At 34.0% G+C, this 23589-nt stretch overlaps 1 protein-coding gene across 10 annotated transcripts in view; it reads left to right on the plus strand.

The window, feature by feature from the left end:
* The window catches only part of LOC109103048 (neurabin-1-like), a 52141-nt gene that overhangs the window by 14384 nt on the left and 14168 nt on the right, over nt 1–23589 (plus strand). For all 10 annotated transcript variants that reach the window (XM_042744871.1, XM_042744870.1, XM_042744875.1 and 7 more), the window contains exons 3-8: nt 7870–8002; nt 8705–8825; nt 11821–11925; nt 15510–15645; nt 21326–21478; nt 22115–22168. In XM_042744871.1, coding sequence (XP_042600805.1) covers nt 7870–8002; nt 8705–8825; nt 11821–11925; nt 15510–15645; nt 21326–21478; nt 22115–22168 — 702 coding nt within the window. The remainder of the gene's footprint in view (nt 1–7869; nt 8003–8704; nt 8826–11820; nt 11926–15509; nt 15646–21325; nt 21479–22114; nt 22169–23589) is intronic.

Genomic DNA, 23589 nt, shown 5'->3' on the forward strand with positions numbered 1-23589 from the left:
CCATATTGCTGCGGCGCCTGGGGAGCAGTTGGGGGTTCGGTGCCTTGCTCAAGGGTCTCACCTCAGTTGTGGTATGGAAGGTGGACAGAGCACTGATCATTCAGTTCCCCCCACTGCCAATACCTGCCGGACCTGAGAATCGAACCTGCATCCTTCAGGTTACAAGTCTGACTTTCTAACTATTAGGCCACAACTGCCTAATATATGCAGTGTTGCTTTTAATGTTCTAAATGATTTACAAGAGATAAACAAGCACACATATATATTTATTGCAAACAAATATTGTACATTATATATGGGGTTGTTGGATTAAGGGATCTAAAATATGTTAATGCAAAATAATTCATTAATTTGTGCTTTATAAGTACTAATAAACTGCCAATATGCTAGTAAAATGCATGCTAATAAGCAACTAGTTAATATTGAAAATTGTTCCCTAAACTAAAGTGTTACCGTATATAGCAAAGCAAATATCATAGGTTTATTGTGTATATATTCTGGTTGATCTGTCTAAATATATCATTATAATATATTATATTTTCTCTCAACAAATCAGCCAAAATTTGCAATATATTACTTATATTCTAAAATATTTGTTTAACATATTTTTATGTAATAATTGTTTTAACACAATCTGATTATATTTTTTATTATATTTTCAGTAGACCTGTATTTAATTTAATTTTATTTTATTTTCCATAGTTTAATAACTATTAGTTAAGAACTATGGTTGTCAAATCTTTAATAGATCTTCAATAAATAAATCTTTCTATGAAGTAAGGATGAATACAAAATATGTATAATGCATGTGTGTTTAGTTTAGGCTTAAAGCTGAGACTAGCTTGCATGAACACGTTTCCTGTAAATGTAACACGCTCACCCACTCATGTGGTCAGTTGATGAATTATGTATTCATCAGACCATGTTACTGATCATGTGAGAAGACTCAGCCAACACATGAGAATGAAACATAAAGTAAGCAATTGTTTGTGTCTTGTTTATCCCCTTATGCTAGTAGCTCCCCCTCACTGCACTAGCGTGCTACGTGTTGGCGGGTGGCGAGGCCCCCAGAGGTATTTTCACAAACACAGGATTAAAAAGAGGGCAAAATGACATTCCAGGCCAGATAAACTGAAAAAAAGAGTCAAGAGGATGAACATAGCCATGCGTTTTGAAGGAGCTGTGGACTTGACACAGAGCAAAAGGCTAATTATGCTGGAGAGTTTCATCTCACCTGACTCATCAGTTCACGTCTCCTTCGTGGCCAAGTGTTTTTTTTAAATAGTTGAAAGGTAAAATGGCCTTTAAAGTAATGCTGAGAGTCACAGAATGCTTTCTCTGAAAAGGCTTTTACCACACAGATGAAAGGCTTTTATAACTTTCAACATTAGGAAACATTCAAATACTTGTCATGAAACTGGTGATTCATATATTCTGTTTCTTCTACTACAGGCACTTTTATGTCCATTTTTATTCAATAGAAGTCTTCAATATTGCCATGTTTTGTAGATTTACATTTTATTGGTTTGCTCTTTTGGCAGACCCAGATTTTCATTATAAAAAAATTTGTTATTATAAGTAATTATCTTACTGTATGCTCACCGAAACTGAATTTATTTGATCCAAAATGACAGTAAATTTTTTTTAGATTTTATTACAATTTGAAAAAACTGTTTTCTATGTGAATATATTTTAAAATGCAACATATTCCTGTGATTATAAACCTGAATTTTCATTTTCATGACTTAAGTAATATTTCTTATTATTATCAATGTTAAAAACAGCTTTGCAGTGCTGCTTAATATTTTTTGTAGAAACCATGATATGGTGTTTTTTCCCCTTCATGTTTCATCAACTGAATGCATCCTTTTTTAATAAAAGCATTAATTTCTTAATAAAATAGCAATAATTTATTTATGTTGCAAAAATGATTAACAAAAAAGTATGAAAATATTATTTATTGTGTGTATGCAGGGTGCTAACTATGAAATGCACAATAGCAAAACAAATATATTTAAAATTGTTTAATGTAACTTCGACCACAGAATGCATTTTGTTTCTTCAATTTTTTTTTTGATTCAGAAATATGGCTGCAAATGATTAATTGCGATTAATCATATTCAAAATAAAAGTTTATGTTAACACTATATGTGTGTGCACTGTGTATATTTATTATGTATATATAAATATACACACATACTTGTATATATTAAGGAAAAATATGTTAGATTTATAAATAAAATATTTATATTTATATATAATATAAATTGTATATAATTTATATAAATATGTGTTTGTATTTATATATACATAATCAATGTACAGAGTACACACATATAGTATGTAAGCATAACTTTTATTTTAAATGCCACTAATCATATTTAATCAATTTGCAGCCCTGTTCAGAAAATATGACAGAATTCTCTTGTGATTCCTTGTTAGTAGATAAATTAAACTAGTGAGTGTGAAAAGGGAATTTTTCCACAGGCCCACAAGTGTCTGTAGTTGTAGAATCACCCATATGTTCACATTTAAATGTATTCTTTACCAGTATGGTAGAATGATAATTAATATGACTTTGCCAAACACCTTATTTTTGAGCAGCTTCCTGTTTTCAGCCAACAGTACAGGAATGTCTGTCTACAGATTCGTTTGTTGCATGGTTAATCCACTCAGCATCAGCCTCGGCTTCCCTCTGAGGGATCGCTGTGTATGAATGTGTGTGTGTGTGTGTGTGGTGACACTGGGAGCGCTGGCACCGCTGCTTTACTGTAGGGCCATTTAATGCGATCCGCTGTAGTCAGCCAGACTCTAGGCCACTCAGCACTGTTGTCAGTCTGTGATACAAATGGCGACAAACACTTTCAGTCGATTGTTCTTCTACATCCCTCCCTGCTTCCCCTCGGCCTGCCCCTCGGTTAATCCTCGGACTGTTCCCCACAAGGATTGCAGTCACCCACAATGCAGTTGGAGGCGTGCTGGTGTAATAAGCTGCATTAGAGGCATACCGATGAGCCATGGCTTCTCTGCTAGAAGTGCAGTGACTCAAAGAAGGATGAGAGACGAGAGGGATAATGAAGTAATAAGCAAAGAGGGACGAGGAAGAGAGTGGGAGGAGAGGGATGGATGATGGGCCTGGCTCAGTTTCACTCACCCCTGCAGTTCGGTAGAATTCACCAAGAAAAATGAGAAGCTCTCAGAGCCTTTGGTGGGATCTCACAACATGCAATAAAAACTTAAAGTGCTCTCCGAACAGCAAAATGCTTATACAAGCTTACATTTCTTGGCTATTATGCAAGGTAGCAGTTGGAGCCAAAGACCTTGCAGGCTGCTGGGTTTTAAGACTGCAGTATGCCAGAGTGTATAAGCAATAGACAGAGGATAAAGGATTGTGTGAGAGCTGGTTTACTGTATGATGAGAAGACAAAAGACATGCAGTGCGTTTGTTTGATGGCAGCTAACAGGTGTATTGATCTAGATGGTAAAATGACAGGAGATGGATAGAGGTGAGGCTCATGATAGAGAGGTGATCTTGAGTGGGACGAATCAATGTTACTATAGATGGGTGAAGATGCACAAGATGCTCACAAAAAGTAGCGCTGTTAGTCGTCGGACCAAGGCCAAGAAAAGATTCAGCAATGACTTGGGTACCTACTGAAGAAAACTGAAGATTGCTGGTATTTCCTTTTCTGTGGAGGGATCCAAAGTTGCCTTTATAACTCAAAAATTAAACTAAATTAAATTAAATTAAACTGTGTGTGTGTGTGTGTGTGTGTGTGTGTGTGTGTGTCTGTGTGTGTGTGTGTGTGTGTGTGTGTGTGTTTGTGTATTTATACTGTATATTAGGGGTGTCGCGATATACCAGTATTGACATTGACCGGTATTGATAACCGTGATATTCAAAGCAACAATTATTGATATCATGTTAATTTAGTGTGTGACGATATACCAGTATTAGCGATAACCACAATATTTAAAATGAACAGTTCTCTTATGACATGTAAATACTCCATCGCCAGTACCTGGTTGAGCTCCCAGGTGGCAGTATTGTGTCTTAACGCTAACACTGTCACACAACAAGAAGACGCAGTGCTCGCAGATGCTCCGAGGAGAGTCGTGTTCGTCAGAGTAAGTTGCCATTATTTTACTAGTCATAGAATGGGAAACGTTATATTAACCTGTTAACAGCGGTTTTCTGTGTTCATATATTTAAAGTAAAGGGTGATTATTTTAATAAGTACCGCATTTACTCGTCTTATTTTTGTATTTGCAATCATTACGGCCTTATGCGTAGTAACACTCTATTTCTTTGTTCAAATCTGTAAACAGTTAAACAATTAAAACTGATCTCGAAAAATTGAGGGACCACATTGCTACATTAAACTCTGTAAAATGTTAAGTTGGTCGCAGTGCCATGCACTTAATGCCTCTGCGGTCATTCTTCAATAAGGTTCATTAGTTAACATTAGTTAAATACATTAGTTAACATGTATAAATAACATAAATAATAATTAGCAATATTTCCACAGAATTTATTAATCTTAGTTCATGTTAATTTTTTAGCATTTACTCATGCATTATTAAAATCACATGTTGTGTTTGTAAACATTAATGCACTGTGAACTAACATTTAACAATGAATGACTATTTTTATTAACATTAACAAAGATTAATAAATGTGTAATAAATGTATTGTTCATTGTTCATTCATGTTAATTAATACATTAATGTTATCAAATGACATCGTATTGTAACGTGTTACCATTATTTATCATACTGTTGACAGTTAAAAACTTAACAGTATTTTCTCTCTTGTTATTTCATAGGAGCTTCAAAGAAGACGGAGAAAGCCAGAGTCTTGTGCCCTGTGTTTATCAGTATCCTTATGTTTGATGGGTGAAAAAGAAAAACTCAATAAACAAAGCAAAAAAATAATTTGACTGGTATCTTTTTCCCCCCAAGGTTTCCATAGATATCACGATATATCGATATATTTTTTATATCGCTAAAATCTTATGGCCACAATAACCGTTATATGAAAAATCTAATATCGTGACAGCCTTAATATATATATATATATATATATATAGCCTTTAGACTATTTTTTATCTGTCTATAACCTACTGTTCCAAAGTTTTAAAATATATTTATTATATCTTGTGATGCCAAATATGGATTTTTAGCAGCCATTGTTCTAATATTTTTTTGTATTATCAGTGATGAAAACATTGATGAGAACAGCAGTGTTTATCATTATGTCTGATATGGTTTAATAGAAGCATCATTCACAAATATGATTTGTTTCAGTCATTTTGTTCCTTTAAATTTTTTTGTACTGTATTATTTTTTCAATTAATCACTGCATAATGATTTATGTCAGTCTTCCTAAAAATCTCAAATGGTAAATTTCTGTATTAAATTACGCTTCAAAGCCCACGCTTATTTTATTAGGGTGCCTGGTGACAAACCTTTTTGTGTATTCATATTATCATATGTATGACCATTAAAACGTAAAATTAAACCATGTAATTATATTCAAACAAAACATAAAGTGTCCTAGACAGCGACTGTATAGATGTCTATAGTGAATACAAATGAAGATGTGAATTATTATATTCTCCTATGGCATGTCAGACCTGACAGTAGCCTTCAGCGCACTACCCACACTTTGTCTGTTACGTAGAGCCCTCATGGTTGTCATGTCTGGCAGATTCACAAAAGACAGTCAGCTGCTGAGCCTTTTTTAGCCAGCTGTGGAGTGTGGACTGTCAGCACAGTGATAGTTGGTTGAGCTCAGGAGAGAACAGGAGAATAGGGTGTGAGGGAAACTCTGGAACAGATCCACTGAATGTAGAAATGGGTGTTTCTAAATATGTCTTCACTTTCAGGTTATACCTCTGCACAAGGGAATGTTTCTGGATATGCCCTCCTGACATCTTTGAATAGGAGTCTATAACTGTGGTAGGGAATCTTCAAGGATAAACCTGTTAGCATCTCACTGTGCAGACCTTTCTTCCAATATTATTTTCTACAAATCTATTGAAGGACTATAGAAGAAGGGGCCATTACACTTCAGCTAATCATTCGGTCAGCAATGTGACTGCTCAATAATGCATAGCTGTTGATCAGTTTACATTATTGATGCTGTAAAGTCCACTAGAGATTATGCTTGCTTTTGTCCCAGTGCTTGGATACCCTATGCTCTGGTTTCGTAGTGCTTCTTACCACATACGATTTGGATTCATTGGTTTTGGCTTGTTATTAGCATAAAACGTCAGATTTGACTCTAATTGGTTTTCTTCACAGATGAGATAGCTTTGATTCTGCTATGATCAGTCATGGTTTAATTGAAGCTGATGATTCTCATGGTGGCAGCTGGACACACTGACAGCTGCCTGCTGGTGAATGCAGCATGTTAATTTGCTCAGTGGTAGAGCAGTGTGGGTTCGATTTCATATATATATATATATATATATATATATATATATATATATATATATATATATATATATATATATATATATATATATATATATAATGAAATATTTAAAAACAAAAATTATTATTTTAAAACATGTTGTTTATCAAATATTTTATTTATAAATATTTTATGCATATATTTCTGATCACTTGTTTGGGGTCAGTAAGATCATTTAATTGATCAGAGGTGATCATGAAGACAAGTTCTCTGTATATTTGATCAAATAATTGCAACCTTGGTGAGAACGAGAAACTTCTTGCTTTTATGTATATTAACCCTGGTACTCGCCATAGAAAGGTTTTTATTTTTTTTTTTATTTTTTTTTTTATGAAATACTGTAAAATCTGGGTCAGGGAAACTGATTCTGTGTCAACATGAAGCTACAACTTATCCAGTGAACCCTTTTTATAAGGAAAGAGATAAGGGGGAGGCAGGAAAGTGTAGCATTGGCATGGGGCCGATGTTTGTCCGAGAACCTGCTTAGGGGACACAATTGTGCGTGACTGTCCTTTCACACCACGATGCACAGGACCATCACTTACACTGAGGAGATGGCAAATGACAGTTAGTGTTTCAGACGAGAAGCACTTTTGAGAAAGATTGTCAAATGCAACCAGAGACATTGCATCACTGTCTCACTATATATATATATATATATATATATATATATATATATATATATATATATATATATATATATATATAAACACTACTATATGTTATTTTTTATTTAGTACTGTCGAGTAAGATATTTTACTTACGTAAAAAAAAAACTCATATTAAAAAAACTCATATTATACTTAATATGTTTACATATAGTCCACAAGACAAAGAAAAATAGCTGAAATTATTAAAATAACCCCCTTCAAAAGTTTGGGAATCCTTGGTTCTTAATACTGTGTGTGGTTACTTGGATGATCTACGGCTGTTTTTTTGTTTTGTGATGGTTGTTTATGAGTCCCTAGAAGGAAACACGATGTTTCCTTCTGGAGCATCAGTGAATGTTTGAACCTTTTTTAATAGTTGTGTTTGGGTCCCTCAATTGTCTTCAGTGTGAAAAGATGGATCTCGAAAACATACAGTCACTGCTGGAAAGGGTTCAAATATGCAAAATATGCTGGAAAACTGAAGAATCTGCAGGACATGGAGGATTTTTCTGAAGAACAGTGCTTAGTTTACCTGTTCAGAACAAACAAGGGACTCATGAACAACCATCACAAAACAGAAAAACATTTGTAGATCATCCAGGTAACCACACACAGTATTAAGAACTGTATGGTTCACACATCCTTTACACAGCTGTATGGTTCATACATGCTTTACACAGCTGTTTTAGTCATGTAACCTCAGTATTGTGACACTGGCTTTGACTTTTTTTTGGCTACCAGGTGTTCAAAACCTACTGCAATGAAGATTACGACCGGAGGAATGAAGAGGTGGACCCAGTGGCATCCTCAGCTGAGTATGAGCTGGAGAAACGGGTGGAGAAGCTGGAACTTCTCCCTGTGGAACTGGAAAAAGGTGAATAGCAGGATAGCAGTGTCACCAAAGAGATTTCTCTGAGGTTAAACATTTAGGATAGTTTTTTTTTTTAAGTAAGACTAGGTCTAGTCATCACACTTGTGTCTTTTTCAGTCAGTTTGTACTCAGAACCTTATAGTTATTTAGATACAGTATAGCCTCTGTGACAACTAGCCCCTGTCTTCCCTATAAGCTTTCTTTAAAAAAAAAAAAAATAGATACAAATACATTTTCAGGGAAATGTTCTGTATGTATCTGCATATTTTGAGCACTGTAAGTAAATCAATGGTAAGCCTTGAATATTGATCAGTTACAGTAAACATGCATCCATTCATCCAACATCCAATGATTTATTGAATTGTCACTCTTTCCAGAAAAAGATTTTGGAAAAAAATCCAAGTCCAGGCACTCAATAGGATGCAAAAGTTAAAAAGCCTTTAATAGTTGGGCTAAAGCATTAAAAACGTTTTTAATGCTTTAGCCCAACTATTAAAGGCTTTTTAACTTTTGCATCCTATTGAGTGCCTGGACTTGGATTTTTTTCCAAAATCTTTTTCTACATTTAACCCTTCCAAGAGCACCAGAGGATACAAGGGATTCCAGCAGCGCTCCAGTTCTCTTTTGTCCTGTCACTCTTTCCATTTGCCCAGCACTAATATTTTTCCTTTCATTGATTTGTGTATGTTCATCTGTGTATGTCAGATGAGGACGGCCTGGGCATCAGTATTATAGGAATGGGGGTCGGTGCTGATGCAGGCCTGGAGAAGCTGGGCATATTCGTCAAGACTGTCATAGAGGGAGGAGCAGCAGAGAGAGATGGAAGGTCAGCTAAACTGCACATACTACTTTAGTATTATTAGTGCTGTCAAATGATTAATAACATCCAAAATAAAAGTTTTTTGTTTACATAATATATGAGTGTGTACTGTGTATATTTATTATGCATGCCATGTATATATTTAAGAAAAATAGGTTATGTTTATATTTTAAAAATATTTATATATAATATAAAATATATGAATATAAATATATACATGTAAATATTTTCAAAATATACACTGCATGAGTGTGTATTAATATATACATAATAAATGTATACAGTACATGCACATATATTATGCAAACTTTTATTTTGGATGTGATTAATCGTGATTAATCATTTGACAGCACTAGTATTTATACACACTATACTTTAGTGAAGGACATACTGTATATACTGGTATTACACTACCGTTCAAAAGTTTGGGATCAGTAAGACTTGTAATGTTTTTTAAAGAAGTCTCTTCTGCTCATCAAGGCTGCATTTATTTGATCAAAAATGCAAAAAAAAACTGTAATCTTGCAAAATGTTATTAGAATATAAAATAATGGTTTCTTTTTAAATATCCTTTAAAAATATAATTTATATCTGTGATGCAAAGCTGAATTTCCAGCATCATGACTCCAGTATAAAAGTGTCACATGATCCTTCAGAAATCATTCCAACATGCTGATTTATTATTAGAATTATCAATGTTGGCAACAGTTGTACTGCCAACTATTTTTTTGGAAGCTGTGATAATAAATCAGCATATTAGAATGATTTCTGAAGGATCATGTGACACTTTTATACTGGAGTCATGATGCTGGAAATTCAGCTTTGCATCACAGATATAAATTATATTTTAAAGGATATTTAAATAGAAACCATTATTTTATATTCTAATAACATTTTTGCAAGATTAGTTTTTTTTTTTTTTTTTTTTTTTGCATTTTTGATCAAATAAATGCAGCATTGATGAGCAGAAGAGACTTCTTTAAAAAACATTACAAGTCTTACTGATCCCAAACTTTTGAACGGTAGTGTATATCACCCTACTTTCTGGATATAGAGTATTTTCCATGTAGAAAAGCAACTCTGTTGGTCAAAAAGTATAGAAAATCATGGGTTTCTTGTCCTTGCTCTTTTTAGCTCATGAGACTTGCACATTGCCTAAAATTAAACCAAAGCTTGAGGCTTTATCACTGATTGTAACTCAGGATGCTAGAAAAAGGGTAGGGATGAGAATGAAAGCAGCCCGTATAATAATTCACATGATCAGTGTCACAAATTTACTTTAGTGTTAATTAATGACCTAGAAATAGTGCAGAGTTTGAAGTACTGTATTTTTTATTCATTTTACAATTATAATGTTTCTTTAAAGATTTTCTTGAAGTCCTAAATCTTGCTGTTTATTTCCAATTTAAGACTTTTAATGTGGTCTTATCTTTTTTTAAGTAAGTGGCATCAAACCCTGCTGAAATCTTGAGAAATTTTTACTTGTTTCAAGATAACCAGGCAACTGCAAGCTTTGCAATCAAGTTTCAAAAGGACTATTCAATAGCCAGAATGTAATTTCCTCCACCATTAACTCAGGCTGTTTCTGAGCGAAGTGTAACAATGTAGAATTCAACAGTGACATTGAAATCTTTGCACTGGAGTCCTTATTTTTTGCATGTCGGAGCTCTAATTTCCTGCTTTATTATAAGTATATTGGCGACATTGAAAAATGCATGTGAAGGTCAAGCTGTGCTTACGCCACACTCTTTAGGTGCACATTAGGATTCAGTCTTGCAAGCATCCCTCTGTCTGCTTTGCCTGCATAACAGACGGATTTGCCAGGGGCTCGATATCCAGACTGGAATCAAGGGTCAAGGCAATTTGGTCAAACTCACAAAGCTCATTACAGATATCACACAGTTGGAGCTCTTCATGCAAACACTAGCATTCTGAAAAAATATTATCACATGTTGTTAAGGAGCTTACTCGTCCTTGTAATCCTATATGATTAATTCTTCTGTCTTGTGAGCATTATTACTCTTTAGCTGCTGAAATGAAAGAATGTGACCACCCAAGACCAACTGAAAACATACAAATTGTGTTCTCAACCTTTTTTGTCCTTTTTTAGTCCTATGACCTAAATTATTTAATTGAAGTGTTCACTAATATTTTAATATTTATATTTATTCATGTAGTATAAAAGATATATTTGTAGAAAACTTTTTGTAGAGTTAGAAATTTAGTAATTTAATTTAATTGAATTATTAACAACAAAAAACTTTATGAATGTATTTTATTTATATATGTACTTTATGTTCATTCACATGGTAGTATAATGTATCTGTAGAAAATACTTTTTAATTTATTCCTTTAATTTAATTATTAACAATACAAAACAAACGACTACACTAATAGTTGTTATTATTATTATTTAATTATTCTATATTATAAAAAATAATTTAGTAGTATAAATAATATATTCATAGAAAAATAATTGGTATTTTTATTATTATTATTATTACATATTATGAATTATTAATTTAATTCACTATTGATACTGTTGTCTTTTCATTGAAAAGGCAGAACAGAAGTCATATCTGTCGTAATTATGCAGAAATAAATCTTTACACATCTTTACTATGTCTTTACAAACTTTCATTTGTGTCTGTACTTTTATCTTAATGTCTTTACAAAGACTTAGCGCAATTTCACTGGAGTTCTGTGTCAAACTCTAGTGGTTTACAAACTCCAGGAAACCCTGTCCCAGGATGTACTGTGTCCTTCATCCATAAGCATATTTGATGCACTGAAAAAATTAATCATAGCAGAGTGATGAGAAGGCCTCAGGCAGAGCATAATTAAGGTTTTATTAAAAAAAAGTCATCTCAGAATGTCAGAAAAAAATGCTGTTTAGTATTCATACAGACAGTATCATGCAAACCTGGTTTAGAGTTTGCACAATGTCCTAATAGTGTCACTGTAACAAGCATTACAACATAACCACCTTCATTTTCCACAGAATTAAAGTGAATGATCAAATCGTGGAGGTTGATGGCACCAGTCTGGTGGGAGTAACTCAGAGCTTCGCTGCTTCTGTCCTGAGAAACACACAGGGAGTGGTTAGGTAAGATGCTAGATATCTACAACCGTTTTTGCTTGTTTATTATGTCTCATTAATCCCAGGTTTGCCCCTGAATGCTGTCCACAAGATCCTCACATCCCCACATCTTCACTGTAGCTTGCAAGCTGCTACAGTGACCAGTGTTATTATTAGCGTATGAAATAGCATGACATGCCATCGTCTTTCCCTCCCACTCAGCATTCTTCTGAGAAAAACACAGACTTCTTATTAGTGTATCTAAACTCCCCTTAGACTAGACAGCACAGAGCATGTCTTTGAAAAGCATATCGGCCGGCAGGAGTACTTCACACTGTGAGAAAACAAGACTCTTCATTAACAATAGAGCTGCACAGCATGATGGAGCGTATTGTTTTTAAAAAGATGCTGTCAGTGGTGTATTATACTTCCTCTGTAAATATAAACACACTGAAAAAATTGATTTACCTTTAACTTTCAAATGTATGTTTATTTTAAAGGCTTTATGTAATTGCCTAATATAATTATATAGCTCATCCAAAAATGAAAATGAAAATTCTGTCACCTTCAAGTTGTTCCAAACCTGTATGAATTTCATAAATGATTAATTTTTAGGGACAGAGCCTTCTTGAGTCATAGGATTTCATAGCCAGGCTTATACTGACACAGTCTGCACCGCATAAAATAACTTTCTTGATCAGTACTTTTGTCTTATTTTCCATTAAAAAAAAAACACATAAAAAACTTCCTTAAAATGAAAACTGAAATGAAAGATACTCTAAAAGCAAAGGTGTGTTTTTCATATCTTGAATTGTATGTTTAAATATTTTCAAATATAATTCATGTAATATAGATAGATAGATAGATAGATAGATAGATAGATAGATAGATAGATAGATAGATAGATAGATATGTGTATGTGTAATACATTTAAATATGAAATAATATAATTAATATATTTTATGATCTATAATAATATAATATAATACATAATTTTATATAGTTCATATATTTATATTGTCATTTTTAACTGGAAAACATCAAATCATCTAGTACTACAAAGGTCTCAGGAAATGTACTATTTCACCATATTTTTGTTTTTTAGCTGTCTATCCTTTCCTGGTTTTGATTTATTCCCTCCTGCTGGTTATTTCTCTCTGTTCTCACCGATGAGGCAGTGTGGCCCAGATTTGGAATTTGTGCTATATTTAACCTACTGTAGGAATTAAGGCAGGTCTTAAACTCTATCTGCACCAGTGACCACCAATAAATATATGAAGATTGACAGTCTTTTAAGAGCGATTCATTGCTGTGATGATTCAGTGTCAGAGTCTAGGGATTTTTATAACAAGTTTGCAGGAATGCCTCCCCACTGGGTGAGGTGATGTGTATATCCTGAAATGCGTCCTGTCATTCCAGATGTATGTGAATAATACTGGTGGATTTTGCCAATAATAAAGCTCTGTCCCGGAGCAGTTGGGATCCCTGCGTGTGGTATCGAGATGGAAGAGAGGACTGTTTCCAGGTCAGCTGCTCTGCAGAAGCAGCAGAGATGCTTGGCATGACACGGTATTGGCCCAGTTGTTGCTTCAGATGTAGATCAAATTTGGGCCCTATCTGTGCCTAATGCAGAGTTATTAGGACTCCATGCTGAGCGCTTCCCTGCTGGTTCTCCAAAACATGGATTGTGCAATGCAGAGGATGCGGTGAATATTATTGGAGGGAATTGTCTTTTTTTAATTATTAGACATTTCCACTCCTTTCATGTTATGACTTATAATTGATAAATGGCATATATTAAAATTCCATACTATTGTGTCAAACAACTAAAAGGGATAGTTCACCCCATGATTTACTCACCCTCAAGCCATCCTAGGTGTATATGACTCTCTTGTTTCAGACGAATACAATCAGAGTTATATTAAAAAATGTCCTGGCTCTTCAAAGGTTTATAATGGCAGTGAATGGTGGTCGAGATTTTTAAAAGGGTCATATGATGCAATTTCTATTTTTCCTTTTCTTTAGTGTGTTATGTAGCTATTTGTGCATGTATAAGATCCGCAGAGTTACAAAGCTGAAAGTCCCCCACAAAAGGATTTATTCTATCTAATAGGGAAGGCTGATCCAGACCGGGCTAAAACGGCTCATTCAAACACGCCCCCACATGTCTACGTCGCAATGTGCAAATATTTGCGTAATGCCGCCCAAATGTTCATGCAAAGAAAGAAGGCGTGGTTTCAGGAACCGCAGTAGTGTTGATGCAGCCATGTCAGGGAGACGCTGGGTGTTTCTGTGTGAAAACAAAAGCACTTTATTTGCAACGCATTTTATGGACGACAGTTTTGTGAACCTAGGAGAGTAGCCACTGGGTCAGTTGGCCAATCAGAGCAGACTGTGCTTGTTGGAAGAAGGGGCTGTGTAGAAAACGACGTGTTTGAGAGAGGCGGGGCATAGAGGACCTACAATAATGTACAGTATTTGAAAAATAATGTGTTTTTTGAACATTAAAGCATGTTAACATATTCTGTTACACCAAATACATAAAAAAAAATGATATTTAAAATAGCATCATATGACCCCTTTAAGACCAAAAAAGTGCATCCATCCATCTTAAAAATTTATGTGTTTGTGTAACAACGGAATTTAAATAAAAGCCTTCTGAAGTGAAGTGGTGGATTTTTGTAAGAAAAATATCCACATTTAAAACCATTATATCTAGTTTTCGCTAACTAACTTCCACTACTTTCATATGCATAGACATCTATATGTAATTCATTTGTAGGCTGATGTCTTAAGGAGAAAATCTGTTCAGTTTTTCTGTTAGTCAGTTGTTAGTGCTTAAATATCAGGTTCACCGATGAACTGCACCACTTGATTGGTCTTTAAAAATAGCACCCAGTACACCACATATTCAGGTACAGGTATTTTTCACAGGTAAAGTAACTTTAACATTTAAATTTTTGTTATTGAGTTATTGATTATTTATTTATTAAATTATTTGAATTTATTGTTACTCAGTATTGTAAGGCAGGTCATTCACATTCAGAGATTACTGATTGATATTTAACCAATTGCCATTCTATTTGATGCCACTAATGGTGCAGAAATGACAAACTTGACCTTTTATAATAAACTTTCCTTTTCAAGTTTTCAATATTTCGGCAGTAATTTTCCCCCTGACTTTCTCAAGTAGAATTGTTAACATTTTTAAACAGTTATGTTCACTTTGTCACAGTCATTTATCACACTGACCTCGCAAGAATTACCTCCTGTCACAGTCATTGATTTATAGGGTGTATTATAAAAGATACAATCCATCAATGAAGTGAGAACGAAAACGCTTGTTGAAGCCAGACACTGCAAGAAAAGAGCTTGACATATTTCACTTCACTGAAACAGAAAAGAAGGGTTTTATACCTTTCTCTATTTTACTGAATGACATGTAATTTCACCTTCCACATTTTTATACCCACCTCATTTATGTAAAGCCTATTCTGTTCTTTGTCTCCATTTTAAAATCAATAACCATAATCTTTTATAGCCTCTGCCAAACTGCATTTGTTCACAAAGCCCCCCTCCCCCCCTCATTGGTATTTAATGTGTCTTTGCAGGTTTGTGATTGGCCGAGAGCGTCCAGGACAGCAGAGCGAGGTGGCACAACTCATCAGTCAGACTCTGGAGCAGGAGAGACGTCAGAGAGAGGTGATGGAGCAACAGTACGTCCAGTATGATGCTGATGATGACGAGGTGAGCACACAACAGGTCTCACATCAGTGCTTGTGTGAGCGTGTCAGCGACTGTCTGAACAGAGTAATCAACCGTCACAAGCCAGTTGGAGCAGGTTCAAATCTATTATCCATGATTCGTCCATGCTACAAGCCTCAACGTGTTACAATTTGTCACATCAAAGTGCAGCAGGATGAAGCAGTTTTGCTAGTCAAAACCTAGCTATAACCTGTTCAGTCATATTAAAAATAATGGTAACACTTTCGTATAAGGACCAATTCTCACGATTAACTATTTTGTCAGCCTGCCTACTATTTACATATTAGCTATTTATTAGTACTTATAAAGCACATATTCTGAATGACCATATTCTACGTCCCTAATCCTACTCAATACCAAAACTTAACAACAACCAACTAACTATTAATAAACAGCAAATTAGGAGTTTACTGAGTCATAGTTAATGGTTTGGACCTTAAAATAAAGTGTGACCAAAATAATACTATAAACTGTAGGCTTGCATGCAGTTCTGGTTTATCAGCATATCTTTTGTATAATTTCTTCTCACGGTGTCCTACATTTGACCATATTTTTCTAAATTTGCTGCTGGAAAGATAGGATAGTTCCTCTAGTGCCACAAAAACACTTGTTGCTCCATCTATTTAAGTCTTCCTGTTGAAAAAAAACAAACTTGAATATAAAATATAAATAATAGATAAATCTCTAAATCTAAAACATGTCAATTGTTTCCCCTTGACAAGGTTTTCAAAAAGCAAAGTAGGACTAATCATTTGTAACATTAGTAATATGTATTTCCTTGTTGTATGTTATTATTAGTGTGTGTATACAGTATATATATATATATATATATATATATATATATATATATATATATATATATATATATATATATATATATATATATAATACAAATAATAATATGTATAAAAGTATAACAAAATAATTTAACACATTTGCCAAATATGTTCAAGTTTATTTTTATTATTATTATTATCATTATTAAACGTTCATCTCTTCCTCTCTGAATTTGACAAATTTATTTTACTTTAGTTCAACAAAAATACTATTTTAAAGTATAAAATTGATCATATCCCACCTGATATTTTGTTTTTCGGACACTAATAATCAGTCTTACTACATAATAATATATAGTAGGCATGATATTTCTCCTGTGTTACAAATTCGATTTCAGCACTGTTACTAAGTGTGCTAAGGTTTTTGAGAGCTTCTCATGGAAAAACACCCACAGTGGCAGCTTTCTGCTCCATGGAGAGTTGATGGGGTTTGTTATATTACTAGTCACTGAGCAGTTATTGCTCAGTTCTCATTAGCAGAGTGTGGGGCGGCCTGGCTTTCCAAACAAGAGGGCCACAAGTCTTTTGTCACGTTTGTGACTGTGCTGCGATCTGTTTTCAAAGGATTTAGAGCGGTGCATTACCATAATGCATGCAGGTCTGTCACAGCGGTGGGATTCTATATGAAAGCTCTGATGACTGACTGAAGAAAGCGTTGAATTAATTGCCCGCTACGATTCAGAAATAATTACCTCAGTAGACCAGGCTTTTTCTACCTTGTGATTTGGAGGACACGGACAATTTAGCATTATAGTCTCTTGTGTGGCGCAGAATGATGCAAGACTCGCCCGTACAAATGCAAGAGTGAATTTTTAATGCCTCTCATTATTTGTCAGTGAGAATCTAAATGAACATTTTGACTGGATGTGTGTGTTGATTTCAGAATGCATCAAAATCTCACATTTTTATATTTAGCTGATGTCATTCTAATGTACCCACATGGTTTTATTTGTTCCTCCTCTGCGGTAATGTCTGGATATTGTGTAGCGGCTGGCTTGGATGCAGACTGTACTCTTGAAATGGCTGTGCGATCAGCGCTGTTTTATAATTCTGGCACAGGCGGCTTCTCCCAGCAGACAGGCTGCCCGTAAGGAATTGTAATGAATGTAGCAGTCCCTGCTAAAAGATTAGCATGTTTGCGTGTGGGTGGATGGGTGTTTGTTCGTGCAAATGTGCCGAGTGTGTGTGCTTGAGTGTCAGCACATGTCAATGTCTGTTTAAATGTGTCATATCAGTGTCATGCGAGAGAGGCCTCACAAAATGAAAGTTTAGGGGCTGGTGTGTTCACTGAGCCAAAATTGTGTAAACTTGCCTGAAATCTTGCTGTGCTGTGGATTAGCAGCTGCCAAAACCATTCACAAGCTGCCTGCCAGCAGTAAATGGCCTTAAAACAGCAGGGTCCTGTAGGATATGCTGGTTATAAGGACATCCGAGAAAGGTTAGGAAAGGTTAGTGGTGATGGAACGGACCTACAGTAGCCTCAGCCACACTTATAAATATATGAATTTCACAGCATAATATCAAACTATATAATGATAGATCGTTTTGTAACCTAATTTTTTGAGCCATTTTTACATTATTGCTGACAATATTGCAAATTTTCCCCATTTTTACATTAGTTGTCTGTTCTACTGATCGCGTTAATAATTAAAAATTTTGGTAAATGTAATTTTTGAACATTTAAAAAAATTTAAATAAATATATAATATAAATAAATATATATATATCATAATTTATATATATATATATATATATATATATAATATAAATAAATATATATATATCATAATTTATATATATATATATATATATATATATATATAATATATATATATATATATATATATATATATATATTATATAATTTACATATAATATAATATACACATAATATACATATAACCTGCCGTTCAAAAGTTTGGGATCAGTAAGTTGTTTAATGTTTTTAATGGAGTCTCTTGTGCTCATCAAGGCTGTATTTGATCAAAAATATAGAAAAAAATTTAATATTGTGAGATATTATTTTAATATCTAATATTGGTTTTCTGTTTTAATATACTTTAAAATGTAATTTATTTCTGTGATCTAAGCTGAATTTTTCAGCATCATTGCTCCAGTCTTCAGTGTCACATGATCCTTCAGAAATCATTCTAATATGCTGATTTATTATCAGTGCTGGAAACAGTTGTGCTGCTTCATGTTTTGTTTTTTTTTGTTTGTTTTTTGGAAACTGATACTTTTTTTGGATTATCTTTTGAATAAAAAGTTAAAAAGAACAGCATTTATTTAAAATGAAAATCTTTTCTAACAATATGAGTTTTTACGATCACTTATTATCCATTTAACACATCCTTGCTGAATAAAAGTATTTATTACTTTCAAATAAAGAAAGGAAAAACATTTACTGACTCCAGACTTTTTCTATTTTGAATAAATGCTGTTTCTTTCTGTTTTTTTTTTTTAATTCATAAAATAATCCTGAAAAAAGTATTAGAGGTTCCAAAAAACATGAAGCAGCACAATAATAATAATCCATTACATTTATATAGCGCTTTTCTACTTTTCTAAGCGCTCTACATTGTGAGGGGGGTATCTCCTCATCCACCACCAGTGTGCAGCATCCAACTGGATGATCCGACATACTGTAGTGCGCCAGAACGCCCACCACACACCAGCTTACTGGTGGAGAGTGATGAAGCCAATCAGCAGATATGGGGATTGTTAGGAGGCCATGATGGTCAGAGGCCAATGGGCGAATTTGACCAGGATGCCGGGGTCACACCTTTACTCTTTTCGAAAGACATCCTGGGATTTTTAATGACCACAGAGAGTCAGGACCTCAGTTTAATGTCTCATCAGAAGGATGCTGCTTTTTGACAGTATAGTGTCCCTGTCACTGTACTGGGGGGTTGGGACCCACACAGACCACAGGGTGAGCACCCCCTGCTGGCTTCACTAGCACCTCTTCCAGCAGCAACCTAGTTTTCCCAGGAGGTCTCCCATCCAGGTACTGACCAGGCTCAGCCCTGCTTAGCTTCAGTGGGCAACCAGTCTTGGGCTGCATAGCGATATGGCTGCACAACTATTTCCAGCACTGATAATAAATCAGCATATTAGAATGATTTCTGAAGGATCATGTGACACTGAAGACAGAAGTAATGATACTGAAAATTCAGCTTTGCATCACAGGAATAAATTATATTTGAAAGGATATTAAAATAGAAACTGTTATATTAAATTGCAATAATATTTCACAAAATAACAGGGTTTTTTCTGTAGTTTTAAACAAATCAATACAGCGCTTGATGAGCACAAGAAACTTCTGTAAAAAATATTAGAAATCTTACTAATCCTAAATTTTTGAACGATAGTGTATACATCATATTTATTATATTAAATATATCACAATATATATGACACAGAATTGCTTTTTCCAATATTTTTACATTTAGTTACTTTACATTTACTGTCACATAAAGTTAATCTTTAAAAGCACATAACAGTTAAACGTATCTCTAAAAAATCTTAAGAAAATCTCAAAAATGTATATCCATTTTCTTACTGTACATTATAATGTTCCCAAATTCACATGTAGCATTTAAAACAATTTATTTACATTTTTAGTGTTTTATTTCTGATTTATTTAGACAAAATATTATTGAATTTTACTATAATATGAAATATAGTAAACAGAAATTATTTTGTTATCTAATACAGAGACCTTAATAACTATTTTAGTGTGTCTCTCTGTGCCTCTGTATATGATATTCTTGCAATTAGTTTCCTCAAACGTGTGGTATTGCAACCACCAGCGTGTTAAAAGGATGGTGACACATATACTAATTGAATATGACACTCCAAAATGAGCTAATTTGCCCCTTGAGAGTATCTGAGAGGTAATATCATGCTGATGATATGGAGTCTGTGTGCTACGCTTCGTGTCCTCTCATTTAACATGTGTGTGAGGGGATGAGAGAGAGATGAGGAGACACAATTGAGACCACTCAGGTTAAAGCAGTACAGTAGGACAGGGTTATATATGGTCTCCTGCCAGGCAGAATAATTTGATCTGGAAAGAAGGCCTCCCAGGGAACAGCCCTGCCCTGCAACCAGATCCGAATCCCAGTCAAGCAGAACCAACCTGTCTGTGTGTGTCTGCACATCCATTCGCCTAAAATAACTTTGGCAGATCCACACGCAAGCAGGAGAAATAGATGCTGCATGAATCTCTTTTATTTTGAAAAGATAACAGACCAAAACCATTCAAAAGTTTGGGATCAGTTCTATTCATCAAAGATTTTGAAAAAAAAAAAAGGTATCATGGTTTTCACAATAAAGCATGAAGCAGTTGTTAAGCAACAACTGTTTTCAACATTGATAACCATAAGAAATTTTTATTGTCGAACAGTATTTTATTTTATACATAAACAACACCATATCAAGAAACGGACCCAATTTTTCAGTTTTATACACGCATTGCTTTGCAATCACTCAGATGTTCATAGTGCTTGCTAGAGCATTGCTACATGATTGTTACGGTGTTCTGTGGATTGTTAGGTTGTTGTTTACTAGCTCAAGTCAAAAGACTTGTGGTCCTAAGATTTTGTTGAGCTGTGCAAATCGAGGTAAAGTTCACATTTCAGTTGGCTAAGCATACCAGTTATAAAAGCTAAAAATCAGGTTTTTAGGATATGAAATGGTCTAGTATCTGTATTGTTCTTAAAAAAAATACAGCATCCTGCACACACAATGTAATAGAAACCCTTCACATTGATTGCTCCAGTAAATGCAGTGTGGATGTATATTCCCATGTGCCCTGTGCCCAGACTGGGGAGTATGCCACGGATGAGGAGGAGGAGGCGGGTCAGACAGGAACAGACAGAGATGTGGCCATTGAGGTTTTCGATTTACCTGAAAACGAGGACATCATCTCGCCATCAGAACTGGATGCCACCAAACTTTATCAGAAGTTTCGTGAGGTAAACCAAGATTGCGTGCATTTTTTTTTTAAATGGATCAATGAAAGGAACTACTTAACCTTTAGAAAACCTGAAAAGGTCAAACTAAACATTAATTCAGCTGTCAGCTTTATTTGCTGTCTAAATACAGATTATTGTCATTGTTTTGGCAATAAATTTGAGCTATTTTATGTTAAATAATAGTTTATCTTATGAACTTTCTAATCATCAAAGAATCATGTTTTCACAAAATATTTCTTGAGAAACAAATCAACATATTGAAATCATTTCTAAGTATGACTGCTAAATATGAATAAATTACATTAAAATGTATTACAATCCTTATTTTAAATTGTAATAAACTATAAATTGTAATAAATTCTTTTATCTGCACTCAATTGCTGCCGATGAGAATCCATATTCTTTTGCGAGAAATGGTGTAAATACTGTGTCCCAGAATTCACAAATTCCTCAGTTGTCTATTTGTCTATTTCGTGCTGGCTCTCTGCTGTTCTTTCTCTTGAGTCTGGATTTGCAGAGAGAGAGAGTGTTGTCACGCAGAGAGAGCCTCTCTGGTCAGTTTCCTTTGAGAGGAGGACTGTCCTTGATCATCCACTCATCTTTCTTCTACTCTCTCTTATCCCTTTGTGTCTACAGCTGCAGATTAAACACACTGTCACTGAAGCTGAGATCCAGAAACTCAAGAACAAGGTAAGAGGCTACTGTATCTGCTAATATTTTTTCCCCTAACAGAAAGCTACAAATTGGATGTTTTTCCCCAGCTGGAATCTGCAGTATGTTGAAGAAAAAGAACAACTGGTTTTATTGCAAGTTTCCTTTATACTTCAAACTTTTTTGTTTGTAATCATTTATAAAGTAAGCAAAAGAAAAGTGCACCCACCTGAACTCAGAATGGCAGCTAAAAAACAAAAACAAACAAACAAAAAAAACAATTATTTTAGTATTATTTACTATTATACATGGTTATAATATTTATAAATATTTTGAATTAGTTTTATATTTATATTGTCATTTTTCATATTTATTAATTTTTATTAAAAATGTTTCTACTTAGTTTTAATTATTGTTTTAGTTTTAATAATTTTAGTACTTACACTTATTTCAGGTAGAATGCTAAGGCATAGTGTCTAATTTTAATTTTATAGTTATAGTATATATTATAGTTTATATGTATTATAACTATATAATAAAATACAATATTTATATGTGACCCTGTACCACAAAACCAGTCTTAAGTCACTGGGGTATATTTGTAGCAATAGTCAAAAATACAAAATTATTGATTTTTATTTTATGCCAAAAATCATTAAGATATTAAGTACAGATCATGTTCCATGAAGATATTTTGTAAATTTTTTACTGTAAATGTATCAAAACTTAATTTTTAATTAGCAATATGCATTGCTAAGGACTTCATTTGTACAACTTTTTTTAAGGCGATTTTCTCAATATTTAGATTTTTTTTGCACCCTCAGATTCCAGATTTTCAAATAGTTGTATCTCAGCCAAATATTGTCTTATCCTAACAAAGCATACATCAATGGGAAGGTTATTTATTCAGCTTTGTGTATAGGTGTATAAATCTCAATTTCGAAAAATTGACCCTTATGACTGGTTTTGTGGTCCAGGGTCACATATTGTATCTTAGCTTTCTTTATTTACTAAAAACGAATTGTATTCGTTTTAGTTTCAGTTTTAGTTAACAAAAACAACACTGGCAAAAATCAGATGTTTTTGTTGCAACCGACTCAAATCTGTTTTGTATTTTGTAGTCTGAACAGCAAAAACAGCGAACCAAATAGGGTTTTTGTCATTCAGAACATGGTGCATCTTGATCTCCAAATATACCTTTTTTTACTCACACTTTTCTCAGAGCTAGTGGCATTCACTCTGTAGTGAATAGTGAATGAGTGAATGAGTCAGCGGTTTTGGAGAGTATATGCATGAATGCTTAAAGTACCTTTTCTAAAGCACCTTGTGAATTCAGTGGCAAATGTCATGTTAGACATGAGAAGAATCAAAAATGTTAGCTTTCCACACTGACGGCAACTCTCAGTTGTTGTCTGAGAAAATCTCTTGGCATAGTGCTGATGTTTACATCATTATTATAG

This window comes from Cyprinus carpio, chromosome B19 (genome assembly GCF_018340385.1).
Source record: "Cyprinus carpio isolate SPL01 chromosome B19, ASM1834038v1, whole genome shotgun sequence".
Taxonomy (NCBI): domain Eukaryota; kingdom Metazoa; phylum Chordata; class Actinopteri; order Cypriniformes; family Cyprinidae; genus Cyprinus; species Cyprinus carpio.